General features: G+C 57.3%; 1 protein-coding gene across 1 annotated transcript in view; it reads right to left on the bottom strand.

Moving 5' to 3' along the window:
* Positions 1-498: 498 nt before the first annotated feature.
* MDGA1 (MAM domain containing glycosylphosphatidylinositol anchor 1) overlaps positions 499-15,319 on the bottom strand; it is a 63,736-nt gene continuing 48,915 nt past the window's right edge. The window contains exons 8-17 of the mRNA XM_004710743.3: positions 13,850-14,146; positions 12,296-12,577; positions 10,707-10,858; positions 9,721-9,898; positions 9,495-9,518; positions 8,336-8,488; positions 7,572-7,706; positions 4,366-4,496; positions 4,077-4,185; positions 499-3,458 (exon numbers count right to left, since the gene is read on the bottom strand). Of these exons, the coding sequence (XP_004710800.1) occupies positions 3,364-3,458; positions 4,077-4,185; positions 4,366-4,496; positions 7,572-7,706; positions 8,336-8,488; positions 9,495-9,518; positions 9,721-9,898; positions 10,707-10,858; positions 12,296-12,577; positions 13,850-14,146 (1,556 nt within the window). The 3' untranslated portion in view covers positions 499-3,363. The remainder of the gene's footprint in view (positions 3,459-4,076; positions 4,186-4,365; positions 4,497-7,571; positions 7,707-8,335; positions 8,489-9,494; positions 9,519-9,720; positions 9,899-10,706; positions 10,859-12,295; positions 12,578-13,849; positions 14,147-15,319) is intronic.

Raw genomic sequence — 15,319 nt, 5'->3', positions numbered from 1 at the left:
GACATCACACACACACACACACACACACACACACACACACACACACACACACACACAGCACAGCAACCTCACTCATTCCGCAGAGGAGGGAAACAAAGAAAGCTCCCTCCCATCCTGGACTGACCCCCTTCAGGGCCCCTGCAGGGGCTCCCCAGAGCAAGCCCTCTCCCATCAGGCTGAGGTCAGCCTCTGGAAATCTCCCCAGGCCCTGAGGACAGCACAGCTTCCCCCTCAGGTCCTCCTGGGCCTCCGGAGGACAAATGGAAGAGGAGAGCTGATTTCCTCCCCAGGCCAGGGCCTTGTGAAGGCCGTGGGGAGGAGGGAAGCAGACGCCCGTCTGGCTGGAGCTTAGGAGGGTGGAGCGCAGAGGGTGGCAGCCCTGCTTGAGTGGGGGGTGGGGGGCTGTGGTCTGGGTGGAGAGGCCAGAGTTGGAGGGAGGGAAACAGCCCCACCCTGAGACAGGGCACTTGGAACAAGGCCTACTTGCTGCCTGGAAGACTTCCCCCCACCCCCGCGTCCCACCCCACACTGGGGGTTGCCTGGGGACCAGCTGTGGGACACCCCTAGGGCTGCAATGCCTGCTGTGCCAGGGGTCCCTTCCTCCCCTAGATACCAGTCTAAGGGGAGAGGGGTAGGGGCACCCCAACACCCTGAGGATGGACCCTGGACTCCCCATTTAAGGCCACAGAACACCTCGACCTTCCTGGTCTGAGGGCAAGGCTGGGGGGGGGGAGGTACACTGGATCCAGCCAAGCAGGTCTCCCCGCGGCTGAGAGCATGGGGGTCTGCCAGCATGCAGACCCAAAGACACACAGCCCAGGGACACTGCTACTCGGACCCACAGACCCAGTGCTCGGTGACACACAGAGATTCCTTACCTGTAGACCTAGTGACGAATCCCCAGGTGGCCTGGTAGTCTGGGCATTCCAATCACTCACTCGTACATGCCAACACCTACATCCCCTGCAAACCCACTGATGCACAGCACCCATCACCCACCCATTCACCCGGGAATGTTCCATGGGCCCCATCCCCTAATCTGTCCACAGGACCCTCACAGCCCCCCAGGTAGACCAGGAACCAAGGACCGACCACACTTACGAAACCAAGCCCAACTCTGTGGATAGAGGGAGGGCAAGGGAGGTACTGTCCCTACCACAGTGCAACTAAGTCGGGGGTGGGGGACAGATGGAGCAGAGGTGGTCTGCGGGGAGCAGGCCCAGGGATCTGTGGGAGCCCCAGGAGGAAGTGCCTATTCTTTGCACCCCGGGCCCAGGCGTGCAGGGCAGGTGAGAGGCCAGGGCCTCCTCAGGTTCTCCTATAGACCTAGGAACTTTCAGAGGCCGGAGGCTCTCCAGACCAACTGAAGACCACCGGCGGGAGGGGGCACAGTCATCCACGCTTTCTAAAGCCCCTCTGGTGGCTGGTATCTGCAGCCGGGGCTGGAACCACTGATGGATGGGGACATTCTACCAGGCAAGGTCAGCTGAGTGCATCCCGGGCAGGAGGGGAGGCTCAAAGGAGGAGTTTACCGTCTAGTTGGGGGCACGGGCCCTGCACAGATGGGGCAATTAAGGAACAATACCGGGCAGAGGAAACTCATTCTGGGCAGAGGCCTCAGCTGGGCCAGAAGCAGCCACACTGGTTGGGGCACCTGGAGGCCTGGCTCCAGCCCGACTCCAACACCCACCAGCTGTTGGCGATGAGGCCAGGGAGATGGGCAGCGCTCACCTTGGTCCCCAGCCTGCCTCCTGGCACAGCACTGCTCCCCAAGCTCCAGGCCTCGTCCTACACTGGTGCCCCCTCCACTCCTCGGGGACCCTCACGCCTCTCCATGGGTGCTTGCCTTACAATAGAGTGGTTGTAAGCACTTGGTCAACAATGGAGTGAAAGGTGGGGTGAGAAGGGGTCTATTTGGCCAGCACCCAAGAAACACGTCACTCAGGGAGATGGGCGTGCACGCTGACATGCACAGGCACACACAGAGATTAGAGTGGACACAGCTTCGTTGGCTGCTGTGTCTCACAACGCACACAGACCCATATTCACGCACGCTTCTGCCCAGTGCGGACACACACTGCAGAGACAGATGGCCAGGTACACACATACACGCAGACAGGCACAGGCACACAGACATACAGACAGCCTGAGGGGACAGATAGTTGGGCCTTCTCTCTCCCGTGGATGGCTCCGGGTTGAAGTAGAGAGGGGTCTAGGTCCCATCGCCCCATTTCAAACCCCCCAGGCAAGGAGACTTAGTGTGAGGTTCAGCTCCCAGGGCACAAGGGGACCGTCAACACCCCACCCATTGACCCCAGTGCTACAAACCCTTCTTCCTCCTCCTTCACGGGTCCTGGTGGCCAGGAGCGATGGGCAACTACACAGGGTTTTACAGTGGAGAGGGGGCAGGGCCAGGCCCGGGGCAAACACCTGGTGAGTCAGCGCAATGGAGGCTCGTCTCCATTTCCAGATCCAGCGTCCAGGGCGGGGCACAGGATCACAGAGGCCAGCCTCCTCCTCTGCCCCTCTCCAGTCACACCGGGCCCTGGAAATCTCCCGGCCACCAACCATCTCCCGGGTTCTGGGAGATTCAAGTGGGGCTAAGGTTAGGCCAGCCAACCGCCGTAGGGAGAGTGCTCGCAGGAATCCAGCTGCTTGCAGGGGTGGGGCTGAGGTGGGTGTCCTTCTTCAGATGGCCCAGGCCTGACACCTTGTGCTGGACTCCTTCAAAAGGGGGCCCAGAGAGAAAAGGACACGCGATGTCCCAGGAACAGGTTGGGGCGGAGTGAGGGGGCCTGGAGGCACCGGCATCCGGCCCTCTCTCTGAAAGCAGAGTTCGGTGTTGCAGGGAGGGCCCTCATGGCCCCTGCCTCCCCCACCCAGGGAGTCCAGAGTCTGGCCCCGGGGAGGGGCTTCCTCCTCTGCTCCACTTCCGGCTCCCTTTGGGCAAAGCCAGTGGGCTGGCGTTCCTGCCTTGACTTAGGGGCAGGGGGACAGTCAGAGACACACCAGAAATGCAGCCAGGATGTCACAACGAGGTCCCTGGGAGTGTAGGCAGACACTTCTTGGACAGGGGGATCCCTGTCTCCACAGTAAAGAAGGTGCTGGCAGGTTGGATAGAAACTTGTGCTTTAATAGAGCTCTGTGGTGTGTGAGTGTGTGAGTGTGTCCAACGTCCGGGTCCAGGCCAGCAGTGCTGGCGTCTGTCCTTGTTCTTCACTCATCCTCACTGCCACGCAGGCCCCCTCCCTGGCAGGCCGGCCCTGCCCCTGGGCACCCCGGCTGGCAGGGGTCAGTCTTTGGTACGATGCGGACACTTTGGTGTGCCGGGGGCGGGGAGGGGTGGGAGCCACGCAGCTCTCATCATCTCTGCAACGCCAAGAGCAAGGCGGCCACGGGCCCCCAGAGCTGTGGGTGGGGCTGGCAGGAGGCTCTGCCTCGGCCGGGCATGACCACCACTGTGATGGGAGAGAGAGGGAACAGCCAGGACTCCGGTCAGCTCCCATGGGGCAGGGAGGGGTGGGCAGGCTGTGCACATCCACCCTCCATGCATGGGAGAATGCGCGCGCATACACACATGCATTCATACACACAGCCTGTCAGGGTTCAAATCCTTGCTCTGCTGCTCATGAAGGCAATCTGCTGACTTCAGCGAGCTCAGTTTTCTCCTCTGGAAAATAGGTCTAATAGCAAAGCTATCCACCCGCTAGGGCCGGTGTGAGGTTTAAACGCAAGCCTGCATCCCCAGGTTTTTGTACCTTGCCTGGCACGATGTAATAATGACTCCGCTCACTTGAGCAGCTACGATTAGAAATCTCTGGCAGGGGAGAGCACACGTTCACACCTGGACCCCCACACACCCAGTTACACTCAGACACATGAGGACAGGGGCACTCCGATGCTGAAACACAGGAGGATAGGGCTGGCGTCCTCTAATCTGTCCTGCACATGCCCCATGGTCTGAGCCCCAGGGGGCCCCAGGTGGGTACCCACCAGGCCATGCCACTAGTCACAATGACCCACAGCCAGTCACAGACTTCCATTCACTCTCGCGACACAGACAGGGCCCGCCCCACCTTTATTGGGGTCCATCTGCTTCCGGGGACATTCTCCTTTCTTCACTGTGACGTCATCTATGGCGATATCCCCCAGGTAGCCGGAGCCTCGGACCCCCTCAAAAATAATCTGGGGTAGGATCAGAGAGCAAGGAGAGGTTCTGTCAGTCACCAGAAATACCCCTCATTCTGCCCCTCCCTGTCAATCTACCCCTCCCCCCTCCCTATGTCCTGCCGGCTCCCAGGAATGAGCACTAATGGTCAGAGCTTCCCAGCCAGAGCTGGGAGGTGCTGGGTGCAGCCGACTCACCTGGAAGGGCCCACTGGGGTTGATGGGGACATGGGCCTGCTGCCACACATTGCCTTTATTGCCGCTGAGAGACCAGGCGTGCGTGTCCAGGGCGCCTTTGTTCCGAGACCGAACCAGGAGGTTGAGGGAGCCTGCGGTGGGTAACAGGAGTGAGGCCGAGAGGTTGGGGCTAGGGCACCTCGGATCCTCACCATGCCCTCTGCACCCACTGCTGCCCACAGTTGTCCCTACCGGAAGGGGCAGGGTCCACAGTGCAGGCATGAAACAACCTCCTCCCACCCCCAGACCAATGTCCAATGTCTCATTCGCCCCATAGGACCTTGACATGCATAGAGAAAGGACAGCAGCAGGTTTTCAGTTCAGCCGGACCACTTGACAATGTTCATTTCCCCCCTTTTCCTGCAGATCAGTTAATTTCCCCACCTCTGAACACCACACACACACACACACACACACACACACACACACAACACATCCATCACCCTGTAGACAGGGGGCTGTCCCAGGAAAGTGGGGGTGGGCTGCCTGCAGAGCAGGCTTCTTGAAGAACATGCTGGGGGCTCATGATGCGTGATGTGGTTTCCAGAGCTACAGGAAGGACCGTGACAATTCTGATAGGTGTGTTTTAAGAGGTGACTAAAGCTAACCCTTCCACAATTTTGCTGATGCTGCGGACAAAGTTAAAAAAACAAACAAACAAACAAACCAAAAAACAGTGAGCTGATTAAAGAACAATATTAGCATATGTGCTACATTAAAAAAAAATCTAATTTAAAGGGGCTTAAAGGACAGCATAGACCGGCCACACGTGGATTCCAGGCTGGCATGTTTGCAGAAGAGGGTGGCTGCTTTCTGCTCCCACAGAGTAGCTGATGTGTTTGAACCTCTGACCTTTCTATTAGCAGCCGAGCTTCCCCCCACCCTGCCCCCAGGGCCCCTGCTCTGTGGGGACACTCATGAATGTGAGATGTTGGGAGGCACTCGCCGGGTCGGGGGGTGGTGCTGAGCCCATGTGCTCACAGCACTGGGTCCCCAGCATTCTGGGGTGACAGGGAGAATAGGAAGAGAAGAAGGGGATCATGGCTTGGCCAAGAGCCCCCAGGCCTTGTCACCAACCTCGCTCCAGTTCTGCCCGGCCCACGTGAGCCCCAGTAACTGCAAAGACCTGGCTCTCGACAAAGGGGCATCCATCTCAGCGGCTGGGTGCTGGCATTTCCATGGCACTGTCCACAGACAAAGCCACACCATCTGCGACGCCAGATCGACAGTCGCCCCAGAGAGGGAGAGTCAGCAAATGCTACCTGCCTGGGATGAGAGGAGTTGGCTTGGACCAAGGAGAGCCGGGGAGACACAAGGTCTGAGGACAGTTGCCACTCAGAGCTGCCAGGAGGGATGGGAGGAGAGGACAGAGGAGGGATCTGGCTAGCAAAAACGCCCCTTCTTCAGCCATAGACCCCAGCCTGGGTGACCCCAAACATTCAAGGCATGGGCGGCACCCTCACTGGCAGGAGACGGTTTCTCAAGAGGGCTACAACCAAGCCCCAGTGAGCCAAGAAGGCCCAGTGCCTTTCTGGGGACCTGCTAGTTCCAAATGAACCCCTCTCTCTTCTTTCTTCCTTAAACTGGAGCCCTCCTATGTCCAAATGGCTCTCGGCTGTGGTGTGGGAGTTCATGGGGTCCATACTTTCTCTTCCCCACGTAACTCCCCAGGGAAGGTCAAGGTCGAATTCTGACTGGTTTCCAATCATTAAATGCTGACTAAATGAGGAGCTTACATAACTCCTACAGAGGACGTCATAGACTCTCGGGGTTACCTCAAGGCTCACCAAGGACAGCCCTCCTAGCACTCTCCCTCCCTCTCCCACACTCTCACCCCCACTTTCTTCTTTCCTGTGTTTTGTGCATTCAATTAATTTTTGGACTGAGATCCGAATATCAGTTCAAAGTCACCAATGGATCCGAGGGAGAAAGACGGGCTTTCTACTCCTGTAAACACAGTCTTGGAAACTCACAGGGCAGTTCTACCCTGCCCTCCAGGCTCACCAGGAGTCAGCATCGAGTCGATGGCAGGGGGTGAGTGAGGATATTCTAGGAAGGAGCCAGAGTGGTACAAGGGTTAAGCCCTCAGCTGCTAACAGAAAGGTTGGCAGTTCAAGCCTACTAGCCGCTCCACAGAAAGGAGGTGGCAGTCGGCTTCCCTGAAGATAAGCTTTGGGGACTCACAAGGACTGTTCTGCTCTGTCCCATAGGGTCCCTGTGAACTGAAATCGACTCAGTGGCAGCAGGTTGGCCTGGGCAGATGTGCTGGGCAGGTTCCAGGGTGAGTGGCACAAATGGCTTGTGGTTGGTGGCTTGAACTCAGCCAGCATGCTGCGGAAGCAAGGTCTGGCCACCTGTTTCCATAAACACTACCTCCAAGAAAGCGCTCTGTATCACTTGAGTAGACGTTAGATGGTTAAAGCCAATGTGGTGGCCCTGGGTTCTAGGTGAGACTTGCTCTAGGTACCAGGGATGCATTAGTGAAAGACAAAGATCCTTGCCCTCATGTGCCATTGAAGCGGCCCTTTAGCTCAGGGCAGAACAGGGACAAGGAGCTTGCCCACCTGCTCATGGCAGCACCTGATATCCACGCAGAGCAGGGGCCTGGGAGGGCTGGCTGTACCCGTGAGGTCACTGGTTACTCTGATTCGCCTAGTGGTACCATCGCTGCCAAAGGGGCATAGCTCAGGGTCACCCCCACTTAGGAAGGACTCCCTCTCATTGCTCACAAAGCAGACCCTTGCAGCCCCTTACGTAGGATTTGGGGGAGTTGGACTGACGTGGGCTGCTGTGTGGTCTTGGGCACATTCTTCCCGTCTGAGTTGAATGGAAACGCCTCCCTCACCTGGGGGGTGTAAGGGTGAAGGTGTATGAGATCACACGGGCAGAGCATCCAGGAGGTCACCTGGCACCTGGTAGGTACTCAGTCCCTGCAGCCTCTGGTTCTCTCGCCCCTTCATAACATCCACCTCAGTCTGTCCTGGGGACTTTACTCTGCAGACTCAAAAAGCCTTGACCCTCTTGACACCTTTTAGACACACTCCCTGTGGACCACCTCACCCCGTGCCAATCCGTGTCCACACCCCCTCCAAGGACTCGCGCTTTGGTCACACCGGGAAGCCCAGCCTCACACAGACCCGCCCCAGCCCCCTGGTGCCTGGACTCACCAATGTGCTTCCCATACATGTGGTAGAAGAAGGAGACGCAGTAGAACTTGGCGCTGGCATTGTAGAGGGGACTCACCAGCCGGGCTCGGTCTCCCAGCTCCCGGGGCCTGGAGGTCTCAATGAACATGTAGTAGCCTTGGGGGTGGGGGAGAAGGGGAAGTACACCAACAGCCTCCTCCTCAGCCACTCGCTTCCCACCCCCTCCCCTCCCTGCCTAAACCTCATGGTCTGAGTCCCAGGTGCCTTCCTATCCTGCTTTGCCTCCCCGCCCCTCCTCACAGCATGAGAGCCTGGGTCTCTGCTCGTGAACTCTTCCTAGCTCAATTTCCTGGCCCTCTATCAGGTCAGAATGGTCTCTCCCCTCAGACTGGGGCTCCCTGAGGACAGGCCTGTGTCTCCCTTCAAACTGGGGCTCCCGGAGCTCAGGGGCTATATTCCACCATTCTCTAGCCCTCTGGGAAGCTCCCTGTGGCTAAGCCCTTTGTACAGAGCCCTGGTGGCACAGAAAGGCGCCTGGTGGCCTAGTGGGTTACATGGTGGGCTACTAACCACAACGCCAGCAGTTCAGAACCACTAGCCACTCTGTAGGACAAAGGCGAGGCGTTCTACTCCTGCAAAGAGTTACAGTCTGGGAAACGCAGAGGGGTAGTTCTCTGTCCTAAGGGGTCGCTCTGACTCAGAATCGACTCAATGACAGTGAGTGAGATGACTAACTGGTCCCCTGAAATGGTTCTCCATTCCTGGTGGAAAACTAGAGTCCTCACCCTCGGGGCTGCCACTGATGTCCATTGGGGGGCCAGTGTTGGGCGAGCGCTTGGGGTTCTGTGTGAGGGCATTCTGCCGTGTCCAGTCAAAGTTGTCGGTCAGGTCCTGGGTGTAGCCACAGATCTTCTCCTCCTCAAAGTGGCAGGTGTTGTCTGCAGTGGGGAGGCAGGGTAGAGACAAAGAGGATTGGCCTCCTCAGCCCATCCAGTCCAGCCTCATTACACCCTGTCACCCAGAGGTGCTCCCAAGCAGCCAAACAATGGGCCCAGGAAGCCAGGGCTGACGGAACCAGGCAACTGGGACCCAGGACAAATTCCTTCCTGGGACAGGGCTTCCTAACCTTTTCTGGGCCGCAGACCCTTCTGGTATCTCATGAGGCCTTAAGAGCCCATCACAGAATAATGATTGGCGGTGCCTGAAACAGGATCCACCGGGTCACAAAGGAAAGCCAATGGTATGGAACGATCTGAATGTTTTCCCAAAAATGAAAACACGATTCTGCAAACGAGGAATCAACGGGCTTCTTTGGGCCCTGCATCACGAGCTCTGGTGTCAGGTTGAATAACCACCATGATTTTGAACCACCGATGAAGGTCAGTGACCTCAGCTGGTCAGGGGGGTGACGATGACAATGTTGCAGATCCCACTTGCACTACCATGGCGGTTTCCTGCCTTCCTCATAAAGGGCTAGAAATCAGGGGAAATAAAGACCTAACTGTGTGTCTTTCCAGGGGACAGGCTCATGGACCACTGAATGGTGTACCCAGCTCCCCTGGTGGGGCCATGGGCCATCCTTAAGGACCTCGGACCAGTGCACAGGGCACGTGGGTCAGCCTGGCCTCTCTCTTTTCTCTTTTGGGGGAAGTTCAGGTATTTGTGGCAGGAGTCTCGGTGGTGCTGAAGGAGGCCCTGAATTAGAGATACCGCCAACCCTACTTTAAGTCCCAGAATATACCCTGGATTCAACATCTGCAAGCCCAGCCCTGCCCACTTCTAGCTGTTCACAAGACACACACACACACCCCAAATTCATAGAGACATCAGAAAAAGGAATCTTCTCTCTCTCTCTCTCTCTCTCTCTCTGGGGGTCCCTGCCACCCCCACAGGAGAGCCTTTGTATCAGCAAAGGGAAGGAGGAGTGAGGGCAGGGGCTCTCACCTGATAGGTTCGGAGAGTTGATGGCTGAGAAAGCAAGTAGAAAAATCAAGTCAGGACAGAGGTGCCAACATGCAGAGGGACCCAAGCTTTGGGGACCCGGGGACAGGATCCCCAGAGGCAAGCCTAAGACCAGACAGGCTGAGCCTACAACGAAGGCGGTGGGAGCTGTGCAGTGGGGAGTCCTGAGCGCAGGAACGAGGGGTGCAGGGTGTGAGGAGCCACCTACGCTCTGTGTAGTGGATGATGCGGGAGGCCATGTCCCCGGCCCCGAAGGTGGTGTAGGGTGTGAGGCGGACCTCGTAGCTGTGAGGCACGCGGAGGTCGGTCAGGATGTACTCCAGCAGCTGCCCCTTCTCCACGCGCCGCACAGGGATGGCCTTCACCACGGCGTTGTGCTGGTTCAACTGTAGATACAGGGAGTTTTCAGGGATGCCCGCCGGCCACACTCTCCACCAGAGGGCCAGGCCAGGCCTGGGGTGTCTCGGGGAAGGGGCAATGTGAGGGAGATCAGGCCCTCAATTTCCTCATCTGTGCATCAGGGCTAGCTTAATCACAGCGGTTACAGCAATCATCTGGCTGTTGACGATGCGTGTGGGTGCTGTTCTAAATGCTTTCCCTCACCTAACTCAATAAATCCTCAAAAGACTCGTCCTCTGGGGGAGGCTGTGATTGTGCGCGCCATCTTACAGATAAGGAAACTAAAGCCAAAGAGGTTTGTAGTTTGCAGTAGCTCGCAGAGCTGTGGTTCTAGCCTGGGCAGGCTGCTCCCTGGAGCACACTTTTCTGCTTCATACCAACTGGTTTCTAGCCTTGGCAGACCCACTTGGAGCTAGACTGGGTAGAGACTAGCACAGCAACTGACCTTGGACTGTCGAGACCCCAGGTATGAAGGACTAGCACTTCCCTCCTACCTCCAGCTCCTGACACCAGAATAGACCTATGTTCTGTAGCAGGGACGACTCTAGCCCCAAGAGTCCCAGGAGGCCTCTGCCAATTCTTGTCCAGACCATGCATTCAGGGGGGCCAGGCTCCCAGAGCCTCTCAGCTGCTGCTGCTATGTCTACAACATGTTCTCTCTTCCCCATGAGGAGTTCATTCTATTAGAGCTTCCATGTATCACCACAGGATCCCACCCCTAGCTTTGATGAGCACTTCCAGGGTCAGCTGCCTATTCCCTGCCTGCACCCGGACCCCTGATCCTGCTTGGCCCACCTGTCGGACGCTGAGTCTGTAGTTGAGCAAAGGGTCCACAGCATCAGGCTCCCTCTGGGTCCACTGCAGCACGTAGGAGTAGTTCTTGGACAGCTTGTGGCTGCGGGTGGGGTTGGGGGTGTCGAAGTAAAACTCCGGGCTGTAGGCTTTGGCTAAGAGGGCGGGGAGCGGGGCATGGGGCCATGGAAGGTGGGGTGATGGGGGAGACACAGAGACAGGAGGCAAGGGAGAGGGAGACCGAAGAGAAGGTGAGGGAGTAGAAACAGGGTACGAGAGAGACAAAGAGAACGGGGATATTGTGAGGAGAGGTGAGGTTGGGAGGAGGGGGCATTGGGGAAGAGTTTGGAGGGGGGTGCCATGAGAGATGTGGAGAAGAGATATTGGGTGTTCCAAGAGGCCACATTGGTAAGAAAGAAGAAAAGGACAAGGAAGTAATAGAGGAAGAAAGGAGAAATTGGGGGGAGACAGAGAAGTGATATTTGGGGGAAAGACAGAGGGTTGGGGGTTTTGAGGGAGAAGGAAGAGAGGTGATGGGGAAGGAAAAAGAGGGGAGACAGGGAAAGTGTGGGAGAAGAGGGGAAGGGGGGAGGTGGGAAATGTCACAGGGGCCTCTGGCTGGCAGGACTGGGCAGGGAGGGGCTGGGGGTGGCCAGTGACCCACCATCCTATCCCCCTACTGTTGAGCTGGGGATCCTCACAGGGGCTGAAGGGATACCCAGGCACCTTCAGGGGCTGTTGAACAAGCTGGAGTGTTGTGGGGAGGGGTCAAGCACGCTTGGGCTCTCAGGGACACTGTCCACAGTTGGGGTGGGGAGGCGGCACTCCTCAACTCGGGGAGGGGAGGAGCATCAGCAACATCTGAAGCTCTTCTCCATCGCCTCAGCCCCCCTCGCCCCTACTCTTTCTGACCCACCCACAGCCCGTCTGAAATCCCAGAGTCCACCTGGGAATGGCTTGGGGTGGAGGTGGGCATTCTGGGAGCCCAGGGGCTGGTGTCAGGTGTGTTGGCTGGCCCAGCACCACTCTCCACCCCGAAGTCAAGACAGGTTGTTGATGGGCGGCTTCTTTAAGCTACAGCGGAGGCCCTCACTTAGTGATGGGGGTGGACGGGTTAGGGGTTTCCCAGGTGAACCTCTGAGGCCCTTGATAGGAGGGAGACCAGCCCGCTGAGATGGGTAGGGCCCAGAGCATAAGTGGGCGGGGCAAAATCTGGCGTGGGCGGGACTGAAGGGAGCAGTCCGATGGCCAGGAGCTAGGGAACAGCTGGAAGCAGCGAGCTAGGATTGGACGAGGTTGGGAGGGGAGGAGCCTGGATCTGGTGTGGAAGGGACTAAATTGGGTGCAAGAGTAGTTAAAGGCAAGGCGAAGGCGGGAGCTATTAAATGGCAAGTATAGGCGGGTTTTACAGAGAGGATGAGGGAGGGCGGGGCTCTCAGAGGATGTCCTGGATTGGTTTGGCGAGGCCGGGGCGGGGTCTAGACTTGGCATGGGGGTGCCCCGGAAAGTCATGTCTCTAGGGCTCCTGACTGGAGGGGCAGGGACCGGGGCGGAGCCTGACCCGAGGTGGGCGTGGCCGAGAGGACGCTCACCCGAGACCTGGAAGAGGCAGGTGGCCGAGCCCACGTCGTTAGAGACGCTGCACTCGTAGCTGCCGCTGCTGTCGCGAGTGACGGCGTCCAGGCGCAGCTCAGCTTGGTCGGGGGCGTCGGCGGCGGGGACAACGGGCGGCGGCGGCAGCAGCTGGCCTTTGAAGCGCCACACGGCCGAGGCGATGCGCTGGGGGCTGCCGCGCAGCAGCGAGCAGCGCAGGAGCACTGGCCGGCCCAGCGCCTGGCGCACGTCCTGGGAACCGGGCTCCACCTCCGGCGGGACTGGGGGCGGGAGCGGCGGTCAGCCAGGTGGACGGGTGGGCGGGCAACACACTCCCCCTACTTCCGAGCTCCTACACCTTTAAAGTGTGGTCCCAGAGAGAATCCACACTCGGGGCGCACGCATTCACCAGCCGCTCTCGCCCCTCCCGACCCGTCCGGCACTTCCCGTTAGTTCTTGTTCCCCAGACTGATCCTCACTGACATCGGGTCCAAAGCGACCCAAAGGACAGAGCAGAACTGCCCAGGGGCGTCCCCAGACTGTAACTCTTTATGGGAGGAGAAAGTCTCCTCTTTCTTCTGCGGAGCCGGTGGTAGTTTCGAGCTGCTGAGGTTAGCGGCCCAATGCGTGACCACTACACCACCAGGGCTTCTGCTAGCCATAGACCAGCGGTTCTCAACCTCTGGGTCTCGACACCCTTGAGGGTAGAACGACCCTTTTACAGAGGTCACTCCATTCATAACAGTGGCAAAATGACAGTAATGAAGTAGCAACGAAAATAATTTTATGGTTGAGGGGTCACCACCACATGAGGAACTGTCTGAAAGAGTCGTGGCATTAGGAAGGTTGAGAATCATTGCCATAAATGGACCCCTCCGCCCCCGTGTGATAAAAAGCAGCATGAAGTTGGAGTTCAGGGCAGAGCTGCTGGCGCTAAATGGCTTACGTTTCCATCCTGGACTAGAGACTTTGAGCAAGTTACCTTTCCCCTTTGTAGAAATATGAGCCTAATAGAATCAATCCATGGGGCTAAATAAAGTAGCGAGCCCCCGTCCCATCCACTGTCGTGGAATGGATTCAGGCAGTGAGTGCAACTGCTCTACAGCGTTTCTAAGACTGCCGATCTGTTCTGGAGCAGATAGCTCCAGCTTTTTCTCGGAGAGGCTGGCTGGTGGTTTGAACCGCCGGCCTTGTGGTTAGCCGACCTATGCTTAACCGCCTGCACCACCAGGGCTCCGTAGAGGAAGTAATATTATGCAGTAAAACGCACTTGGCTTGGTGCGCTCACGCCCATCACTATGTCATGTGATATACAATATGCACTCCTCCGAAACCCCACCTGTCAAAATGATGCCATTTCTCAGGTCCCTGGGAATGAAAATGGGGTGACACTTGATGGTGACAGTGGGAGCCAGGACACAGACCTTCGTGTCCTAGAGCATAGGGGTGTCAGAGAAGGATTAAGGGTGGCTGGCTTGGGCTTGAGGGAGGGGTGATGAGGGATCAGACCAGGCTGGGAAGCGGGAGGGAATCTGGGCGGCAGTGAAACTCACACTGCACGTGGAGCTGCACCTGCGCCTCGCGGGGGCGCACGTTGAAGCCATTGTAGCGAGCCGTCTGGCAGCGGTAAGTCCCGGTCATGTCCCGGCTCACGCGCTCCAGCCGCAGCTTTCCGTCTGGAGTCTCCTCCAGGGGCAGCCCCGAGGGCAGCAAGGCAGCTTCCTTGTCCACGCGCGACCAGAGCACGGGCGGCCGCGGCTTGCCCCGCACCTCACACTGCAGCTCTGCAGGCGAGCCCTCGCGCACGGTCACCACGGCCCGGCCCTTGGGCACGCTGATTGTGGGTGGTACTGTGGGCCAGAGGTGGAGAGAAGGTCAGAGTTAGCACCCCGAGGGGCCTTGACCCTGGCTCCTGCTTCTTCCTCTTGCATCCCAGATATTCCATCAGCTCTTCAGTGTGTCCATCACAGAACTCACCTTTGCAAATCTTCTCTACCTCTCACAGTGCTTTAGCTCAAGGTCTCTCAGACTCAGAGAGACCTGAAGTGAGCCTGGCCAACATCCCACACTCTAAACTCACTGCCATTGAGCCAATGGGGATGCACAGCGACCCTATAGGACAGAGAGGAATCAGCCCACGGGTTTCTAAATTGTTCTGGAAGCAGAAAGCCTCATCCTTCCCCTGAGGAACCATCGAGTGGTTCCCAACTGCCAACCTTGCAGTCAACAGCCCACTGCTTAGTCCAAACCCAAGCCCACAGCCCTTAAGTAGATTCTGACTCATAGTGTCCCTGTGCAGGGTTTCTGAGATGGTACATCTTTACGGGAGCAGACTGCCTCATTTATCCCACATAGAAGGATTGAGAAGCTAAGGCTTTCTGCTCCACGTGGGCTTGAACCACTATTCCTGAGGTTAGCTGTTCAACACGTACTGACAGGGCCACCAGGGCTCCTTTCCAGCGCTACTAAGTATCTAGTACTGACAGGGCCACCAGGGCTCCTTTCCAGCGCTACTAAGTATCTAGACTAGGAGCTCACATAGTAAACATTTCTTCTAAACACCTACCTTCCCACCGGGACCCACACAACAACAAAACAAACTCACAGCCACTAAGTTGATATCGACTCAGAGTGATCGTATAGGACAGGAGAGAAATGTCTCTGTGAGTTTCTGAGACCGTTACTCCATAAGGAATTAAAAAGGGAACAACAAGTGATCCAAATCAGTGGTGAGGAGGGTGTAGGAGGGCTGGCAGGGCGTGATCAAGGGTAATGTAACCGAGAGGAATTACTGAAACCCAAATGAAGGCTGAGCGTGATAGTGGGACAAGAGGAAAGTAAAAGGAAATAAAGGAAAGAGCTAGGAGGCAAAGGGCATATATAGAGGTCTAAATAAAGGCATGTACATATGTAAATATATTTATACATGAGGATGTGGAAATAGATCTATGTGCATATATGTATAGGTTTAGTATTAAGGTAGCAGATGGACATTGGGCCTCAACTCAAGTACTCCCTCAATG

The sequence above is a fragment of the Echinops telfairi genome, unplaced genomic scaffold (genome assembly GCF_000313985.2).
Source record: "Echinops telfairi isolate 266 unplaced genomic scaffold, ASM31398v2 ScPeMD7_3533;HRSCAF=4204_1, whole genome shotgun sequence".
NCBI classification, from domain to species: Eukaryota; Metazoa; Chordata; class Mammalia; order Afrosoricida; family Tenrecidae; genus Echinops; species Echinops telfairi.
This window is presented reverse-complemented; position numbering and strand designations above follow the sequence as displayed.